Source organism: Salvelinus namaycush, chromosome 7 (assembly GCF_016432855.1).
Source record: "Salvelinus namaycush isolate Seneca chromosome 7, SaNama_1.0, whole genome shotgun sequence".
Taxonomy (NCBI): domain Eukaryota; kingdom Metazoa; phylum Chordata; class Actinopteri; order Salmoniformes; family Salmonidae; genus Salvelinus; species Salvelinus namaycush.
Window position 1 is genome coordinate 33,953,640 of NC_052313.1, and position 14,003 is coordinate 33,967,642.

The 14,003-nt window shown below is 41.1% G+C and overlaps 1 protein-coding gene across 3 annotated transcripts in view; it reads left to right on the forward strand.

Moving 5' to 3' along the window:
- The window catches only part of LOC120051191 (enhancer of polycomb homolog 1-like), an 86,316-nt gene that overhangs the window by 56,190 nt on the left and 16,123 nt on the right, over positions 1-14,003 (forward strand). For all 3 annotated transcript variants that reach the window (XM_038997919.1, XM_038997920.1, XM_038997918.1), the window contains 3 exons: positions 1,586-1,675; positions 1,895-2,043; positions 7,888-8,318. In XM_038997919.1, the coding sequence (XP_038853847.1) occupies positions 1,586-1,675; positions 1,895-2,043; positions 7,888-8,318 (670 nt within the window). The remainder of the gene's footprint in view (positions 1-1,585; positions 1,676-1,894; positions 2,044-7,887; positions 8,319-14,003) is intronic.

The following is a 14,003-nucleotide window of genomic DNA, read 5'->3' on the forward strand; positions in this document are numbered from 1 at the left end:
GAGTAATTATAGAGACCAACGTGGAATACCTAAATACTCATCATAAAACATTTCTGAAAAATGCATCGTGTACAGCAAATGAAAGACAAGCATCTTGTGAATCCAGCCAATATTTCAGATTTTAAGTGTTTTACAGCAAACACAATATAGCATTATATTAGCTTACTACAATAGCCTACCACACTACCGCATTCATTCATCAAGGCACGTTAGCGATAGCAATAGGCACGTTAGCGTTAGCTAATAAACCAGCAAAAGATATTAATTTTCACTAACCTTCATAAACCTTCCTCAGATGACAGTCCTATAACATCAGGTTATACATACACTTATGTTTTGTTCGAAAATGTGCATATTTAGAGCTGAAATCAGTGGTTATCCATTATGCTAACGTAGCTTCTTTTTCCCAGAATGTGCGGATATTTCTATTAGACTCTCACCTATTCTGACCAAATAGCTATTCATAAACATTACAAAAAAATACATGTTGTATAGGAAATGATAGATACACTAGTTCTTAATGCAATCGCAGTGTTAGAATTCTAAAAATATCTTCATTACGACATAAGGCTTATGTTATAGCGAGAGAGTGGCCAAAACCTGGGCGCAAAACTACTAGTACACAGTTCGACAGATATATGAAATAGCATCACAAAATGGGTCCTACTTTTTGTGATCTTCCATCAGAATGTTGGACAAGGGGTCCTTTGTCCAGAACAGTCGTTGTTTGGATTTAGAACATCGTTTTCCCCTCTTGAATTAGCAAGCACACTGGCCAAGTGGCGCGAAGCTCTCCATCGTCAACAAACTCAGAGAACGGAACACGCCTAACGTCCCGAAAAAATTTCAATAATCTAATAAAACTATATTGAAAAAACATACTTTACGGTGATATTGTGACATGTATCAAATAAAATCAAAGCCGGAGATAGTAGTCGCCTATAACGACAGCTTTTCAGAAGGCAATTCCAGGTCCAACTTCGCGCTTTCCAGAAAACAGGAAATGGATGACTCGTCGTGCCAAGAGGATTTATTCCACCTCAGACCAAGATAAACACTTCATTTCTTCTCTCACTTCCTCTTGACATCTAGGGGAAGGTGTATGACGTGCATGTATACTCATACGTATCATGCCCATTTATAGGCAGGCCCTTGAACAGAGCATCATTTTCAGCATCATTTTCCCCCAAAGTGAAAATAGCACCCTCTGTCCTCAACAGGTTAACTGACTTACCTAGTTAAATAAAGGTGTAAAAAAAAAAAAAAAAACGATTTACGATTGTTATGAAAACTTGAAATCGGACCAAATTAATCGGCCATTCCGATTAATCGGTCGACCTCTAGTAGATGGTAGTGAAGGCGATAGTGTTAGGTATCGGTCTGTATTTGGTGGTGGCAGTAGTAGCTGCAGTAGTAATCGGACTTGTAGAAGAACTAGTACAAGAAGAACTGGTAGTAGAAGAACTAGTAGTAGCAGCAGTTGGTGATATGATCACAATCGTGGCTGTTGTCTAGGTAGCCAGCCACATTGTTCTTATGGTCTCTTAATGTAACTCACCCATCCCCCCTCTACGTTTATGTTTAGATCCATTCAGGTTCCTCGGAGGCAGAGGAGGAGAATGACCCAGATGGCTGCTTTGTGTTCCGGAGGAAGGCCGGCTGTCAGTATTATGCTGTGAGTAGAGTAGCTGCCTGCCCTCCTGTGACTCAACTGCTCTATTTATAGCCCTTACGGCGCTCTCTTGGACAGCCAGCCACACACAGCCAGGGTTGCCACTGGCCCTGCTGCTTTTTTATCTTCCACATTCTGCTGGCCACATCAATGCCTTACTGACGGAGCTTTCCTCCTTTGTCTCGAACTCTCTTCTCTCGCTCTCCTCTCTCCCTGTCTCAGTCACGCCTGGACCAGAGTGGTAACTGGCCATGGGTCAGCCCGTCAGAGGGCGGTTTGGGGGACCCTCGTTTCCGCTACTGTCTCACGTCTCTAACGGTGCCCCGGCGCTGCGTAGGGTTGGCACGGCGGCGCACGGGCAGAGGGGGCAGGTGAGTTCAGGCGCCCTTATTGCTCCCTAAGGCTGTGTTATAAATGGCACCCCATTCCATATGTAACTCTATACTTTTGGGCTCAGGTCTAAAGGTAATATGATTCCATTTGGGACAAATCCCAAATCTCACCTTGTGGCTCTACTAGCCTGGTATAGTAGCCGTTCGTTTGACGGGATCCTATTTCTGTGCTGGATGGTGTTTAGGACAGGGGGTTCACAACCTTTTTTCCTCTAGGGCCCCTTCTCACGTTTGACAAAATTGTTGTTTGAAGCTCATTTCCTGCAATTCTACGTAATTTAAAAAGACTCATTACACTTTTTAGGTAGGCTATTTAATTATGATGATGATGATAATATACATGGATAAAGAAAATAAAATCTGCACCATATTTCCTCAAACATTCCGCTACCAAATGTTTTATGGTAATTTATATGAACCTTCTGTTTAACTATACGTATTCTCTTGTACAGAAAGTGATTAGAACAATTGACGGCGACAGTCACACATTGTATAAGATTACTTTCCAAGCAAAGTCCAATCGTCCAAATTTGTAGCTCGGCTTCTGAATGTCAGTTATTCCGATGTGCATCAGTTGTATCTTCCTCTTTTTTTCACAGCTTGTTTCTAGCCTAAACCATCGTGGATTAATGCGTCGTTTTAGATTGTGTATTTCAATCGTTAACATTTTTTAAATGTATTTTTACAATTATTACCCTTCAAATCAAGGGAGGGACTTCTGGAACCTCTGGTTTAGGAGATTACGTTTAGCTCGCGACTGTTTCTCGCGCGTGCCCACACGAGAGATATTGGAATCAACTATCAGGTCTTTGAGGAAGGCTAGAACTATATTACTCTCATAGTGTGATATACAATTACAGCTGCAAAATGTAATCACGCTTATACCACCTGCCTGGGGTTTTGAATATATATCCAGAACTTACCATCTCATGTTTTAGGAAGATGAGTCTATGACTGCATCCCAAATGTCACCCTATTCCCTACATAGTGCACTACTTTTGACCAAATGGCACCCTATTCGCCACCAATGGGCCGTTGTCAAAAGTAATGCACTATGTAGGGAATAGGGTGCCGCATCAGTCTTATCAATAAGTGATTTAGGGTATGTTAACAGTTAGCCGCAAAAAAAATATATTTGGCCGGTCATGCATATGTCTATAGGTTTATTTGCATTATTTTTGTTTTAATTAAATACTGTAGGTGTCAGAATTTAACATCTAGTCAGTCATAAAACCGGAACAGTGTCGAGTTCCAAAAAATGTACAATGATTTTATAGAGTTAGAAAGTAACTTGCGTTTAACGTCAACTAATGGCTCAGTTTCTAGTCTAGTGGAGTGGTTGCCAAACTGAGGGGATCCACCCCCATCAGTCTGCTGCTCTCTCCCTCCACTGAGACCCGACCATCAGATGCAGGCACCATCAGCCCAGTAAAATTAAAGGCACATTTTTTTTAATTACCTTGACTAGCCTGTACCCCCGCACATTGACCTGGTACCCCCTGTATATAGTAGCCTCATCATTGTTATTTTGTTACTTTTTTTTTTACATGTTTTATTTTATTTAGTAAATATATTCTTAACTCTATTTTCTTTAAAAGTGCATTGTTGGTCAAGGGCTTGTAAGTAAGCATTTTACGCTAAAGTCTACACCTGTTTGTTTTCGGCGCACGTGACAAATACAATTCTTTTGAGAAATGTATACTCAGCCGTGCGTCACATGTAATACAACAACGGATCTATTACCGGTGTGATCATATAGCCTAACTCAAATTTTGAAATGTGTACAGTACCAGTCAAAAGTTTGGACACCTACTTATTCCAGGGTTTTTCTTAATTTTTTACTATTTTCTATATTGTAGAATAATAGCGACGACATCAAAACTTTGCAATAACACACATGGAATCATGTAGTAACCAAAAAAGGGTTAAACATAACTCAATATATTTGAGATTCTTCAAAGTAGTGAAACTGACCCATGAAGACCGCCACAGAAAAGGAAGACCCAGAGTTACCTCTTCTGCAGAGGATAATTTCATTAGTTAACTGCTCCTCAGATTGCAGCCCAAATAAATGCTTCACACAGTTCAAGTAACAGACACATCTCAACATTAACTGTTCAGAGAAGACGGTGTGAATCAGGCCTTCATGGTTGAATTGGTTCAAAGAAACCACTACTAAAGGACACCAATAATAAGAAGAGACTTGCTTGGGCCAAGAAACAAGACTGGTGGAAAACTGTCCTTTCGTTCCAACCACCGTGTCTTTGAGACACAATCACCCGTCCTCAACCCAATTGAGATGAGTTGGACCACAGAGTGAAGGAAAAGCAACCAACAAGTGCTCAGCATATATGGTAACTCATTCCAACACTGTTGAAAAAGCATTCCAGGTGAAGCTGGTTGAGAGAATGCCAAGAGTGTGCAAAGCTGTCATCAAGACTAAGGGTGGCTACTTTGAAGAATCTAAAATATATTTAGAATTATTTAACATTTTTTGTTTTGGGTACTACATGATTCCATGTGTTTTTTTTGTTTTGTTTTGATGTCTTCACTATTATTCTACAATGTAGAAAATAGAGAAAATCTATAAAAACCCTTGTAGGTGTGTGACTGCTACTGTATATATATATATATTTTTTTTTTTATGTTCCAAACAGCAATGCATTGGCAGGGCAATTCAAGCAAAGCCAATATGTAGTGGTAATGTATTGGGCCTATAGCTTACCTCAAAAACCTCTGCTAAAGTACTGCTTTTAATTGGTTAATGTTGCATAGGCTTATGTTTTTAAGTCAAGCAACAACAACAAAAAATCTAAGCGGTAGATCTCGGCTTTCAGTTGGACTCAAAGTGATCTTGACTCAAAAGGTTGATGACCAGTGTTCTGGAGTTTTCTCTGTTAACTGTCAACGCTTCCCTTTACTGTGGCAATTGTGATCGAATCCATGCAATATTAGCCACTTTCAATGCAACATAATGAAACAAAACAAACTATGCAAGAGATTTTGTTGTCGGCAGAACGCATCGGAGTTGGATTCTACACAGACCTTTGCGGCATGAACAAGCAGAGCTGCAGTTGGCCTATATGCAAATATACCATTACCATATCTGGATCTGTGCCATTTACTCTGAACTGGACTGTTTACAACATGAGTAGATGCTCCTGTTTTGAGGTTAAAGCGAGTGCTGCGTGTAGCCATGTGTGCACATTTTGTTCATATCCTTTGCTAGTTAGTGAGTTATTAGCCTAGTTATAGGTAATTTATAGTCAGCAATAGAGGAGTGAATGATTTCCCAAGAAAGCACAAAATGTGTACCTTTCTAGACATCTTTGAAACGCAAGTCAGGTAAAGAGCTTAATTTATTTTTATAAGGGTCAGTGTTGTATTTTGAGACAGGCTTGAATAAGCTAAGTAGCCAATAGGGAGAGGGTAGTATAATTTCTGATTCTCTGTAATAATGGTATGGGAATAATGTGGTTTATTTTAAGTGGTTTCTTGCATCAAACACAACCTTTGTAGTTGTCCCCTTTTCTGAAGCACAAGTGGATAAACCGGTTTATGTCAAGCCCTGCCTGTTATTCTTTATTTTTTTTCAAACGTCTGATGTAATGTAAGCCTACATTGAACACCACACATTGGCTGCTACTGTAGGTTGAATGATAGAACAGCTATTTCCATGTTACTATGTTATGGGATGCATTTTTCTCCAGAGTTTTTGATGGTAGGCCGCTGGTAGGCCTACATTATGATGAAATAGCCACAGTAGCCTACATGGCCACTGTTAAAACTGTAACTTAAAGTGGGTATAGCCACAGTGATCGCAGTAAATGTACGTTGGAAGTTGCACAAGCTGAAGTTTGTGCTCAGTAGACCTGAAATTTGCTCAGTGCCGGAAACAATTAGATGGATACATTGCTGCCCCCCCTCAGAAAAAAAATACACTGCATGTTCCTCATCGAACATCTCATTCCAAAATCATGGGCGTTAATATGGAATTGGTCCCCCTTTTGCTGCTGTAACAGCCTCCACTCTTCTGGGAAGGCTTTCCACTAGATGTTGGAACCTGCGGGGACTTGCTTCCATTCAGACATGAGCATTAGTGAGGTCGGACACTGATGTTGGGTGATTAGGCCTGACTTCCAGTCAGCATTCCAATTCATCCCAAAGGTGTTTGATGGGTTTGAGATCAGGGCTCTGTGCAGGCCAGTCAAGTTCTTCCATACTGATCTCGACAAACCATTTCTGCGTAGACCTCGCTTTGTGCACGATGGCATTGTCATGCTGAAACAGGAAAGAGCCTTCCACAAACTGTTGCCACAAAGTTTGAAGCACATAATCATCTAGAATGTCATTGTATGCTGTAGCATAAAGCAGACTTTTAGCCATGTAGTGTATATATTTTTTTTTAAGAAACTCAGTCCGGCTTTCAACTTACTCTTGAAAGTTATAGTAATAATAGTAGGATGCACAAGGTGCAATTTTGAAATTGGGTAGAGCATAATCAGTTTTCCTCTTGCCATGTCAGTCATTGCCCACCTTAGCGAGCTATTTATAACTTGTCAGAAATGTCCAGATCAACTGGCCCATGTCAGTTAATGTTTTTAGCTAGGTTTTTTAGCCCATAGATTTAGTTTGAGTCGCTTAAATATCACATGAATACACATTAGACATGACTCTCCGCCAACAAGAGGGGTGTTGTTCATTAACAGTACTTGTGCCAATAGAAATAGACGTGGTGTCCACGCAGGCGTGATACGTTCCCTGTTGCTGGAAGGGGGGCCTGAGTGAAAGTTTGAACACCTGGTCTCTACGAGCAAACCAGAGCGGAGATACGTTGCTAAGCGACGCAGACTGCAGCAGCCAGTGTTGCAGACTATTTTTCAGAGAATCACTAAATGCAGTTTTGCCGTTGCCCCGACGACGCCACAGCACCAATTTGCCTTGCTGAAGCCCAACTGCGGTCCCCTCACCTGGCACACACCCCCTCAGCTTGTGCTTCTTTACCTGTGTGCGTGCCGTTGCTGTGACATTTGTTTCATAGACAGCTTTTCTCACTCTCGTTTGCAGCAGAATTGACTGGGGAAACTCGCTAAATCTTTTCAAAACCATAGAAATCCTCTGTCAAAACTCCCCAAAGGCAGCCTGAAAAGTAGCTGAATTTGACGCTAGCCTCATCTACCAAGAAAAGTCGTTGGAGGGGTCTGAAAACTCGCTAAATATAGCGACAAAGTTGCTAAATTGGCAACACTGGCTGCTGCACAGGGAGCAGAGGCAGAGGAGTAGCATGCAGCAGCGAACAACAGCAACCGAAAAGTTTCTTAGCATTACTCTCCTGTTCTACTGGTTTTCATAAACTTCCTTTCATTGTCCTGAAGCCAAAGGCACAATTGTTATCATTTTAACAACCTATCCTAGTTCTTGCATGTTGAGATGTCCCCACTAAGTTTCTAACGGAGATGTTTATCTCTGTCACATGAACCTGCTTGCACCAGGTGCGTTTCTTTTAAGAACAGTGTTTTCCCACACATTGCATTGTCGGAAATGCAATGTATTACATTGTCTGCATCATAACAGTAGTTTAGTTGCATGTTCAATAATATGAGACGATAGACTTGCTATTGTCACATTTTTTTAAGCTAGTTATGAAAAGTTTCCATTACTTGTACCCATGCATAGTTTTTTCGGTTTGTCACGTAATTTTACTGGAACTAGTTTAACCGTTTGTTAACCTGTTAATGGGGGTCGCTTAGTAGTCAGCGAAATTGACTGGAATTTGCATCCCTACTGTGATTTGTAAAGAGTCTCTTTCTGATTATGTTTCAGGCTGTTACTGGACAGAGCACACACAGACCTGGACAGCATGTTTCACAACCTGGACTCGGACCCCGAAACCGAACCACTTCAAGCCTCATCTCCCACAAGCTCTCCTCTCCGCAACGCAGAGCCAGCCAGTACCTCAGACGCCAATACCTCGGACCGAACCAATGCTTCCAACAACCACCACCCCTCTTCCTCATCCTCCATCCCCTCCTCTTTGTCGTCATCTGTGGACCTCAGTGAGATTCTTTTGAACATTAAGTCGTGCCGCTGGAGGCACTTTAGGCCGCGGACACTATCCCATCACCCCCTGGGTGAAGGTGACTTCTCACGCTATACAGGATTTAACCGGACTACGTCCTCGGGACATATCAAGCTCCTGGGGAGTGGAGTTAACACCCGACCCTGCACCGGCCCCGGAGCTACCCCCATCACCGGTGAGTTAGTCCACTGTCCTGTGCTGGAGCACTCATCCCTGCCTAAGGAGGTTTATGCTAGTATTCAGGCATCGGGTAGCCTGCGTGGTCCTGCTTGAGAGTACTGAGTACTTTGTTTCTGTCACTCACTACTTTGCTTTACGCAATGCAGGTATAGATAGGCCTAGCGGTGCGTGCTAATTTGCTTCTGATTCCTGAATGTAAATGGGATTGACCCCAGCCCTGTGATGGGGTGTGTTTCTGATGTTCTGTTTTGACTTTTAAATATAACGAATAGGAGAAAGAACCTGATCCTAGATTAGTGCTCCTACTCTGAGATGCTTTTGACTTTGGTCAACAACAAAAAATAAATTGTGCACTGTAAGGGGAAAAGGGTGCCGCATTCCACCCTCTTGCTTTAGGGCACTATGTCGATGTTATGCAGGATACGCATTCTCTTTTTAGAAATGATCTTTAGAGATTGAAAATAATTTGTCAGGCAGGTAAAGGAGGTGGTTGTTAAGTTTTGACCTCGTCACACGATCATAATCTCTTTTAAATAGTTTTTCTGTTCAGGAAGAGCTATGAAGGTTTGGTGTGAAAAATCAGAATTCAGCAGGCTTTGAGTGTGTGTGGGGAGGGGTGTAATTCAAAAATTTCTCCATGACTGAAATTGTGAGCTGACATATTTTCATTGACCGTGTGTGTACACGTGCGTGTGCGCAGGTCTGTTGCTGTGACCGTAGGTCTGTTGCGGTGACCTTATTACTGTCACAGCACCAGCGGTCATGAGTCATGACCGTAATCTCCTTTTATGCACTCTGGTTGTGTTGGGCATTTGCAATTTGCTAATGACCATCAATTCGCTAATGGCCTGGTTCTCAGGGCTCTATTTATCCCGCTAACCACTGACATCAATGCACATGCAATCGAAAATCACATCTAACTTTAAAACGTACTGTGATTGATCAATTTGAAGAAAGAGAAGTTCAACAGGTTGTAACTGAGTGTATAACATGGTTTTTGGGGATATTTCAAAGCCTAACGCAACAAAATGGACAGCACTTTATAAGTTGATTGATTTAATTCCAAACATCCATAGGCATGTTGGAGCTTGTGCATAGGCCTATATATGAGCCCAAGCCTAGGGGGGAAACCAAAGGTTTTTTTGTTTGTTGTTTTTTTCAAATAATGATTGTGATGTTATACAATATATTTGTATTTCACTTAGATCCCCATTTAGCTGCTGCCTCTGCACCAGACAGGATGCTCTTGCCAGCATACTTGGCGTGCAACATGTATGCTGTGGCGTGTATGGGCTTCAGGCAGAAGTCTACACTCTTTTTGATGTATTTCAGAACTACAGTTTCCTCTGCTTGGAGCAACAGTGAAGTGGGCAGGGCAGTACAGATTTCTTCTGTTACATCTGAAAGCAGAGTCTGAACATCAGACAGGATTGCATTGTCTCCCTCAATCTGTGCAATGACTACTGCTATAGTTTTCAGGAGTTTCAGGCTGCTTACCACTCTCCCAAAATACATCATCCAGGAGGATCCTCTTGATGGGGCTGTCCATATCGGCAGACTGTGATATGGCCATTTCTTAGAGAGACTCCTTCCCCTCCAGGAGACTGTCAAACATGATGACAACACCACCCCAACGGGTGTTGCAGGGCAGCTTCAATGTGGTGCTCTTATTCTTCTCACTTTGCTTGGTGAGGTAGATTGCTGCTTTAACTTGATGACCCTTCACATACCTAACCATTTCCTTGGCTCTCTTGTAGTGTATCCATTGTTTTCAGTGCCATGATGTCCTTGAGGAGCAGATTCAATGCATGAGCAGCATAGCCAATGGGTGTGATGTGAGGGTAGGACTCCTCCACTTTAGACCAAGCAGCCTTCATGTTCACAGCATTGTCTGTCACCAGTGCAAGTATTTTCTGTGGTCCAAGGGCATTGACTGCCTTCAGTCTATCTGCAATGTAGATACCGTGTGTCTGTTGTCACTTGTGTCTATGCTCTTGTGGAGATAATGTAGTTAATTATTCCTTGCCCGCAAACATTCAACTACCCATCAGAGATGATTGCAATAGTCTGCTTTCTCTATGATTTGCTTGACATTCACTTGAACTCTGCATCCAGCAAATGAGTAGATAAAGTATGTCTGGTTGGAGGGGTGTATGTTGGATGAAGAACATTCAGATATCTCTTCCAATACACATTGCCTGTGAGCATCAATGGTGAACTCGTGCATACACAGCTCGAGCAAGACATTCATCAGCATTTCTCTGACTACGTTCCTCCATTGAGTCAAAAAAACTTCTGATTCCAGGAGGACCATGAGCTGTTGCTATCGATAAGGTGTCTGATTCATAATTTTTTTACCTTGATTAGGAGGAGGGACTTTTGTCAGAGGTTGCTTGTTGTGAGAGCTGAGGGGACTTGACGCACTAAGCCAGATGATTCTGCGTCTTTGTTGCGTTCTAAACATATGATTTGGCACAGTATTTGCAAATGTACACAGCTTTTCCTTCTACCTTAGCTGCAGTGCCACACATCAGATAGTGCCCGTGGCATTTTTCTGTAAAGATTAGGGGGGAAATTGTTTAAAAAAAACACCTACAATTCCATGTACATATTAATAGTTAAGCAGTTAGATTAAACCACTCCTTTGTAAGATAAATGTTTTAAAATGGAAACGGGTGAATTAACACTCAGTTCGCAGGCTCAAGCAAGCTAAAAACCCACATGGTAGCAAAAACTAACTAGCAGAAATTGTTAACAAGATAGAAATTATTTTTAACACACTTTGCTGTAGGCTACTATTTACTAGTTAACAAAAAATCATGTATGTGATATAAAATATATTCACTCCCACCCAGTATTGTTCAAAACTTACCAGAAAGCATGTAGTAGTAGTGTGGGCTCATAGCATCTCATTAGTGTGCAAGATCTTGAGAATCAGCTGCACATGTGATGGAAGAATGCACTGTTCATGCAGAGGGTTGCAATTACATTTAATTGGGGATAGTTTAACCAATATATGCCACAAGACTGAGAATTGCCTTATGTGTATCCCACAAAAAAGGTTCACTGTTATAATCTAATTTTTTTATATATATATTTAAGCAAAATTCCAGGGCTTAACTTCCCATGGAAAATATCCTAAAATTTCCCCTGAATAATTCCGACCCTTTGCAACCCAAGTCGCATCATGCAGTCCATATATGTTTTGATTTCTAAGACTTTCTGAAGTTTGTGTCATTCATAACTATAGTAGCCAATTTACTCTAACTCTAGTTTATTGGACCTGGTTTCAAATGATCACTTTTACGCTCAACATAGCCTAAATGAACAAGCCTACAGCCTATGGAATGGCACACAGCCAGATAACATACAGTAGGCCAACTCATATTCTGTAATACTGAAATACATTTTGTTATGTTTATTTAGACCTGCCTAAAATAAATAATGGATTTATTGTGATGGTGACTATTAAATTGATTTATTATACAGTACCGATCAAAATTTTGGACTCATAGTCATTCCAGGGTTTATTTATTTTTACAATTTTATACATTGTAGAATAATAGTGAAGACATCAAAACTATGAAATAACACATGTGGAATCATGTAGTAACCAAAAAAGGGTTAAACAAATCAAAATATATTTGAGATTCTTCAAATAGCCACCCTTTGCCTTGATGACAGCATTGCACACTCTTGGGGTTCTCTCAACCAGCTTCACCTGGAATGTTTTTCCAACAGTCTTAAAGGGGTTCCCACATATGCTGAGCACTTGTTGGCTGCTTTTCCTTCACTCTGCGCTCCAACTTATCTCAATTGGGTTGAGGTTGGGGGATTGGGGAGACCAGGTCATCGGTTGCAGCACTCATTCATTCTTCTTCTTGGTCAAATAGCCCTTACACAGCCTGGAGGTGTGTTGGGTCATTGTCCCATTGAAAACAAATGATAGTCCCACTAAGCCCAAACCAGATGGGATGGCGTATCGCTGCAGAATGCTGTGGTAGCCATGCTGGTTGAGTGCCTTGAATTCTAAATAAATCGGTGTCACCAGCAAATCACCCCCACCTTCATGCTTTAAGGTGGGAAATACACATGCGGAGATCATCCGTTCACGTACTCCGCGTCTCACAAAGACATGGCGGATGGAACCAAAAATCTGAAATTTGGACTCCATTTTGGAATTCCACCGGTCAAATATCCATTGCTCGGGTTTCTTGGTCCAAGCAAGTCTCTTTTTCTTATTGGTGTCCTTTAGTAGTGGTTTCTTTACAGCAATTTGACCATGAAGGCCTAATTCACAGTCTCCTCTGAACAGTTGACGTGTCTGTTACATGAACTCTGTGAAGCATTTATTAGAGCTGCAATTTCTGAGGCTGGTAACTAATGAACTTACTCCTGTGGCGGTCCTCATGAGAGCCAGCTTCATTAAAGCTCTTGATGGTTTTTCGACTGCACTTGAAGAAACTATAAAAGTTCTTAAAATGTTCCGTATTGACTGACCTTCATGTCTTAAAGTAATGATGCACTGTCATTTCTCTTTGCTAATTTGAGCTGTTCTTGCCATAATATGGACTTGATATTTTACCAAATATGTCTATCTTCTGTATACCACCCCTACCTTGTCACAACAGAACTGTTAGGCTCAAACTTATTTAAAAAATCCACTAATTAACTTTTAACAAGGCATAGCTGTTAAGTGAAATGCATTCCATGTGACTTCTTCATGAAGCTGGTTGAGAGAATGCCAAGTGTGCAAAGCTGTCAAGGCAAAGGGTAGCTATTTGAAGAATCTGAAATATAAAAATATATTTTAACACTTTTTTGTTAGCTCATGATTCCATATGTGTTATTAAAACTATGAAATGTATTCACTATTATTCTACAACGTAGAAAATAGTTTTTAAAAAATAAAGAAAAACCCTTCAATGAGTAGGTGCTCTAAAACTTTTGACTGGTGTTTGTGTGTGTAATTAAGTATGTAAGTTTTGCAACATTTTCTGGCACCTCCATGACTGCTTCGGTGTGGACATGAGGCTGTAGCCAATACGCATAAGCTATCACCAACACTTTGACATGTAGGCTAATTTATTTGTGTACATTTACATACGCTTGTTTTGGCTATTTTCGTCAATGCCCTTGGTGCCCTAGCAGATGGCGTTGGTGTCCTGGCAGATTGGGCACCTCTTAAGGGCCAAATGGCCTTGCCCCTAATGAGACGCCTGTCTGATTCCCGCCTGTGTCTGTGGACTAATCCATTGCGGAGGCTGCAGGGATGGCACAGTCAATCACTCTTAAAACGGGCATCGGCCACGCAAGGCACGCATGCCGCGGGGGTAGTTGCCTTGTCATGCCAAGCAATTTGATAACATTGATAAAATAAGTGTTTGGTTACGGGGATTTCTGTTTGCATTCAATATTATTATATAACAGTCAGGGCTTTAAATTATACTTGGTAGCACTGGTGTGCCCAGCACCAGAATGATTTTTACATTGATTGAGATGGCCTACATTAATTGTAGTTAGTTTTAAAGCACATGTACCCTAGGAACTAACATGTAAATCTGTAAATACATTATAATAAACTAAAAGCTGAAATGTTGATACAAATACCTGTCGTTGAAATTACATTTGGAATATTAGGTTTCTACACTAAGCGCAATGTTTTTATTAAGATGCATTA